The sequence below is a fragment of the Primulina huaijiensis genome, chromosome 11 (assembly GCF_012295235.1).
Source record: "Primulina huaijiensis isolate GDHJ02 chromosome 11, ASM1229523v2, whole genome shotgun sequence".
Classification (NCBI taxonomy): Eukaryota; Viridiplantae; Streptophyta; class Magnoliopsida; order Lamiales; family Gesneriaceae; genus Primulina; species Primulina huaijiensis.
This window is the reverse complement of record NC_133316.1, coordinates 22,813,444-22,819,847: the sequence shown is the minus strand read 5'-3', so window position 1 is coordinate 22,819,847 and position 6,404 is coordinate 22,813,444. Positions and strand designations below refer to the sequence as shown.

The window sequence follows — 6,404 nt, the reverse complement described above, 5'->3', positions numbered from 1 at the left end:
AATCCTCATAATTTTTTTTAATTAAAATAATCCTTATAATAAATATGAATTACAGTGCTAATTTATTATCATTGGTTAGAAATTAAAATTTTAATATATGATATTTATAAACTGAATGTTACGTATATGTGTTTTACTACACATATTTATTTGATTGATATTATTTTAAAATTTTATTTAACATAAAATTATTAATCATCAATATTAATTTTCAGATTATCCATTCTGATATAAACTAACTATGTATAATATCTATTCTAAAAAAGAAAAAAGTTAACAAAATTAGTAAGGAGTTAAAAGTTAGTAAAAATAAAATTGATATTTAACTTAATAACAAGTTTAGGGGTTTTATTTTAACAGCATTATGATAATTTAGTTAATTAAGAGAATTTTATTTGACAATCGCTATATGAACTTCATTTAAATATATTGGGATTTTCGTTTTAGTAATATTCACTATTCTATTAATTTTTTTTTATTTTTTTTCCATTGTGAATAATATTTGGATGAAAAATATCTTTATTAATTTCATAGAGCTGTCATTATGTTATAATCACGCGAATTAAAAAATGTTATATAAATAAATGAATATATTTGATTTATCGTAATCATGTATTTTTATTTATTGTGTTTTGATATATTTAGATTAATAAATACTCATAAACAATATGTTATTCAAACGATTTTAAAAATTATCTAAATCTCGTTATTATATTTTTCATTATTAGTCACCTACGTGCATCGCACGTAATCATTCTTAGTTAATAGAAAGGCCAGTGAAATGTGCTCACCGATCAGTCGGCATTCAAGGCTATTCCCAGACAAAATATGACTTTTCAGCTCATCCCCTGGGCCTTGCAAGTTTTGTAATCGCTGGAGAAATCACTAATTTTTCTAACATAATCTCTGCAATCAAATTCACAAACACCTGACAGGCATTGGTCATTTTCCCTAACAGCCAACAAGAGAATAAAAATAGAATCTTCAACTAACCTCCAACCATCCATTAGTTCAGGTGTTGAATATCAGGCAGCTTTGTGTCTGCTACATTCTATTTGGCTTTCTTAAGCTGTGTTTCCATTGACACCTGAATCAATCGATTAGCCAAGAAACAACCAGCCATGGATTTGAATTGAATCAATAATCCTTTAGCCAGCTAATTGTAAAGTGAGAGATTCATGGTGGGTTCTTACTTATCCCCAAAAAATAAACTGTAAATAAAATTAAAAATAATTTTTAAGAAATTCTACTAACATGATAATATTTAAACTTCTTTTATCCTTAAAGAATCAAATGTTTTACTTTTATTTTTATTTTTATTTTTAATTAATAAATAAGTGAATGTGTGTTTGATAGGTAAGATTATTATGGCTCTTTTTATAATTAAATGAAAATAACTAATAAGATGTTTAATAGTCAAAATGATCAAGATTATATCAATAGGTATTAGTCAAGTGAAAATATATGGTTGACCAAGTATAAAATAGTATGATAATTTGGGAAAATTATAATTCAATATTCTATAATCTAAAAATTGTTAATTATATATATATATATATATATTTTAAAAATAAAATTAAAACCTGCGGACTGGGTCTATTATTTTTTTTAAAATTATTTATTTTTATTATACCAACTACAAGGACTTTAATTCTTGCACGTCTCTGAGCCAATAACTCCCGACGACCAAAAAAAAAACGAAGCAGCATTGTACAAGATCTTCACCAGGTCAAATAATATTATTATATTATAAAATTCCGCCTTGTCCAAAAGGTTGATTGACCGTTCTTGATTGCAAGAAAAAGAAATTGCTGGATGAATATTTAATTTGAACACCTCCTGCATTTAAACTGACAGCTGCAGCGATGAAAATTCTATCTTTGATGCTCCTATTCCTTGTTCAAACAACTTTCGGTGAAACTGATACAATAAACACTGATCAGATTATTAGAGACGGTGAGACCTTGGTGTCGTCAGACGGAGTTTTTGAACTGGGATTTTTCAAACCAGGAAATTCGGTGAATCGATACGTGGGCTTGTGGTACAAGAATATACCAGATAGGAAATTCCTTTGGGTCGCCAACAAAAACGCTCCGTTGACAAGCGGAGGAGGTCTACTGAAGGTTGTTCAACCAGGACTGTTGGTGCTACTCAATGACACCAATAACACCGTCTGGTCATCAAATAAGTCGAGGCCCGTGCAAAACCCAATTGCGCAGTTGCTAGACTCTGGAAATTTAGTTGTAAGAGATGCCAACGATGATAGGCCGGAGAATTTCCTTTGGGAGAGTTTTGATTATCCCACTAATGTGGTTATTCCTGGTATGAAGTTTGGATGGAACTTAGTAACTGGGACAGAGATTTACCTGTCAGCTTGGAAAAGCGATGATGACCCTTCACCTGGAGCGTCAAGTCTTCACTTGGATCCAACAGGATATCCACAAATTCTCGTGAAAGAAGGTTCAAAAATACGGTCTAGGATGGGACCTTGGAATGGAATTAGTTTTAGCGGGGGACCAAATGATTATCAAATTGCTATGTACAAGTTCAGGCTTGTGATGAATCAGAAGGAGGTTCGCTATCTGCAAGAAACCATTGACAAATCATTTGTTACTATAGTTGCGATCAACCCAGGTGGTGTTGCAGAACGTTGGGCGTGGGTTAATAGTACTCAGAGATGGATGATGTACATCAGTTTCCCGGCAGATAATTGTGACACTTACAGGTTATGTGGTGCATATGGTAGTTGCAGTGTCGCAAATTTTCCGTTATGTACCTGTATGCATAGGTTCGTACCTAAAGATCCAGAAGGTTGGGCTAAAGCTGACTGGAATAGTGGATGTGTTCGAAGAACGAATTTGAGTTGCCACGGAGACATATTTCTGAAGTATTCAGGAATCAAGCTTCCAGATGCAAGGTATACTTGGAACAACGCAAACATGACACTAGAAGAATGCCGAGCAGAATGCTTAAAGAGTTGCTCTTGTATGGCCTACACACTGTTGGATATACGTAAAGGTAACGGGTGTCTGATTTGGTACAAAGAACTGATAGACATCAAAAGTACGGTTTCAGATGGACAAGATATTTATGTCAGGATGGCTTCATCTGAAGCAGGTAATGATTCATGGCATCAAGAAATTGTTCAAAATTTAGCTAATCATTCTGCAATCTTTGATCATGCTTGTAGTGATATTATACTTTTTAATTGTATAGAAACTGTTGCTGACCCTGAAAGAAAGGAGAGAAAAACAATACTCATCGCAAGTTTTGCATCAGCACTGGGGATAGGTCTTACAGGATTGAGCCTCTCTCTTTATATTCGGAAAAGGTCCATTGATCCAAAGAGCGGTAAACAAGGTAAGATACTGCGGAGCTTTACGCTGAAGAAAAGCAGTAGTCACAAAGAAAATTAAGTGAGTTTAATAATCAGGAGATATGAAGAATGAGTATCCACTTTCTATTGCAGGAAAATATCAAGCAATCCAAGAGAAAAACTCGGAGATACCATTGTTCGATTTTTCTTTCATTTTGAAGGCTACGAGTAACTTCGCAACTGACAAGAAGCTTGGAGAAGGTGGCTTTGGGCCAGTTTATAAGGTTAAATTTGTCACAGTTCTTTACATTTATGCAAACACTAAATCATCGCATTTTAAAATCAGTATAGTTTTCAATCATCAAAAACAAAAAAGAAAAAGCTTTTGATTAAATAAATCTCAGTAGAAAACGTATGACTGAGATTAAAATAATCTGCACAATGAGGTTTTCGTAATGCAAACTGTGCAGCTAGAGATACGTAAGTGACGTAACAGCGTGAAACAAAATATCTTGTTTTTATGTGAATAATGAACATTCTACCATGTACCAAATATGATAATGTTTATTCTTGCTTTGGCTAAATAAACTTTTTTTTTTATTAAGGTTAATGAAATTCTTAGATATGACAACACCTGCACAAAAGTAATAAGAAAAGTACAGAACTTGAAAAGGTTTGAAGCATGGAAAGGCACACAATTACTTCATATTCACTAAAGGCCTTTCACATGAATATACTGCGAGCTTAGGGCACGCTGGAAGACGGACAAGAAATTGCTGTGAAACGGTTATCCAAGGACTCCATGCAAGGACTTGATGAATTCAAGAACGAAATCATCTTTATTGCCAAACTTCAACATCGAAATCTTGTCAGGCTTATAGGAGGCTGCATCCAAGCAGATGAAACTATGTTGATTTATGAATATATGCCCAACAAAAGCCTCGACATGATTTTATTTGGTAGGCATTCCAATTGTAATCCGGCAGATTGAGAAACAGATTGCCCTACAATTAGGCTTAGGCAATTAATTAACTTGTTAAGACAGTTTCTTCATATGATGTGTCTGTTATTTTGTAAATTAGATAATTCTATTGCAGTTGTAGAGGAAAACAAAATATTACATAATTAGAGCAACGATACATTTAATATGATATATTACTGGTAGACTGAAGAAAGTGAAGTCTAGTATATATTGATGTTCCAGTTCAACAGGAGAGTACTAACCGCATGAATATTTTGGACAGACCAAAAGAAAAAAATTCTACTTGATTGGAGAAGGCGCTTCAATATTATAAATGGAATCGCTCGGGGAATATTGTATTTGCATCAAGATTCCAGGTTGACAATTATCCATCGAGACCTCAAAGCTAGCAATATATTACTAGATTCTGACATGAACCCGAAGATATCAGACTTTGGTATAGCTAGAAGTTTTAGAGGGAATGAGACAGCAGCTAAGACACGCCGAGTTATTGGAACATAGTAAGTATCTAAACATCTGCAAGTTAGTAATGGTCTTTCATTGCTTGTGACTTTGTTTTCCAGCTAATACTCTTATTACAGTGGCTACATGTCCCCAGAATATGCAATAGATGGTCTGTTCTCTGTAAAATCAGATGTATTCAGCTTTGGTGTTCTAGCTCTTGAAATCGTGACAGGAATGAGTAACAGAGGATTCACCCACACTAATCACAACCTCAACCTTCTCGGACATGTACTGTTGTTTCTTGGATCTATTATTATGAAAAATATATGTAAATCCATTCCTAATACACTAAATTTCACAGGCATGGACACTTTATAAAGAAGGGAGGTCATTGGAACTAGTTGATCCTTGCCTAGCTGAAACGTCTAACATTTACGAAATGTTAAGAACGATCCATGTTAGTCTGTTATGCGTGCAACAAAATCCAAAAGATAGGCCAAGCATGTCCGCTGTGGTAACTATGTTGAGCAACGAAGGCGTCTTTCCTTCACCCAAGCAGCCTGGTTTCTTCACTGAAAGAGAAGTTCTTGCAGCTAAGAGTTCAACCAGCACAAATGCAGAGATTTCAGCAAATGAAGTGACCATTACATTGCTGGAAGGAAGATAGGGAAGAAAAAATTATATTATGATTCCTCTTATCTAACTGTTGATTACCCATTTATATCTATCCTTGACCGCTCATTTAGCACAAACGCTATAATTTCGCCTAATGAATTCTCCAACATGATGCTAGAAGGTAAATGTATGTTTGCTTATCTTTATACTTCTGATATCTTGCGTCCCCTTCTTTTGTTAATATCTTCGGTGGTTTACTTGGTTTTATTTTAATCTATCAATCATGTTCATTGTAAATAATAGATAGGGCTGTACTGTTGTTGGGTTCAAGTCGTGTTTACATTGACACCTCAATCAACTGAAACAGCCAAAAAAATCATTAGAAATGAATTTGATTTGGAGCAATGAATCCATTTTTACGGAAAAAATAAAAAGATAAAACATTTAAAAGCAGTATAAAGATGGATTAATTTAAAAAATTAATATATGAGTTATATTTTATTTTTGAAATGATATAAATTATTCAAATGTTAGTGAAAGAGACCAATAAATAACATAATTATTTGAATTTATAATTTAAATGGAAGTCCAAGAAAAATATTAAAATGAGAAAATTAATTAATACTAATATTAAGTAACTTTAATAGTATTTTTTTAATTAGCTGAAACATTTAAGAACACGGACATAACTTACTTTGCTACATACAAATTAAAATATAAATATAACTCTACATTATTTTTCTCATGTCTGTTTACAATTGGAAAAAATATTTCTATCATCCACTTTTTTATTGATATTTAGAATAAAATGAATGTTATCCTAAAAAAATTGAATAAAATGCAATATGTATTAATAGACAAAATGAGAGAGTAACACATGTTACTTGATAACGTGAATAAGTAAACATGTAAAAGGTAATTATGTCCGTTCATAATTGAAAAACTTTTTCATCATCAACACTTTTATATAGATAAATTATAATATAAATATAGATATTTTTTGTAAAGTATTACTAAAATCTTTAAATTTCTTGTTATAGCTAAACT

The 6,404-nt window shown here is 32.3% G+C and overlaps 2 protein-coding genes across 3 annotated transcripts in view; both read left to right on the top strand.

Moving 5' to 3' along the window:
* Window positions 1–2,084, top strand: part of LOC140987214 (G-type lectin S-receptor-like serine/threonine-protein kinase At4g27290) — a 7,465-nt gene extending 5,381 nt beyond the window's left edge. The window contains exon 8 of one of the 2 annotated variants that reach the window (XM_073455639.1): window positions 1,944–2,084. The gene's annotated coding sequence lies outside the window, so the exon portion shown is untranslated. Of the gene's footprint in view, window positions 1–768; window positions 910–1,943 lie in introns of those variants that run through there. The other variant, XM_073455640.1, reaches the window with a different exon arrangement.
* On the top strand, window positions 1,771–5,494 carry LOC140987215 (G-type lectin S-receptor-like serine/threonine-protein kinase At4g27290). Its single transcript, XM_073455643.1, has 7 exons — window positions 1,771–3,117; window positions 3,217–3,360; window positions 3,470–3,600; window positions 4,065–4,275; window positions 4,561–4,798; window positions 4,880–5,030; window positions 5,104–5,494. Exons 1-7 carry the CDS (start codon window positions 1,866–1,868, stop codon window positions 5,407–5,409), a joined length of 2,433 nt encoding a protein of 810 aa, XP_073311744.1. The 5' UTR covers window positions 1,771–1,865; the 3' UTR covers window positions 5,410–5,494.
* The last annotated feature ends 910 nt before the right edge of the window (window positions 5,495–6,404 follow it).

Excerpts from the sequence above, each read along its gene's own strand:
- LOC140987215 (XM_073455643.1), top strand. The coding sequence starts at position 1,866 with ATGAAAATTCTATCTTTGATGCTCCTATTCCTTGTTCAAACAACTTTC. Across the intron at positions 3,118-3,216 it reads GATGGCTTCATCTGAAGCAG|AAACTGTTGCTGACCCTGAA; the intron begins GTAATGATTCAT and ends TTAATTGTATAG. Across the intron at positions 3,361-3,469 it reads TCCAAAGAGCGGTAAACAAG|GAAAATATCAAGCAATCCAA; the intron begins GTAAGATACTGC and ends TTTCTATTGCAG.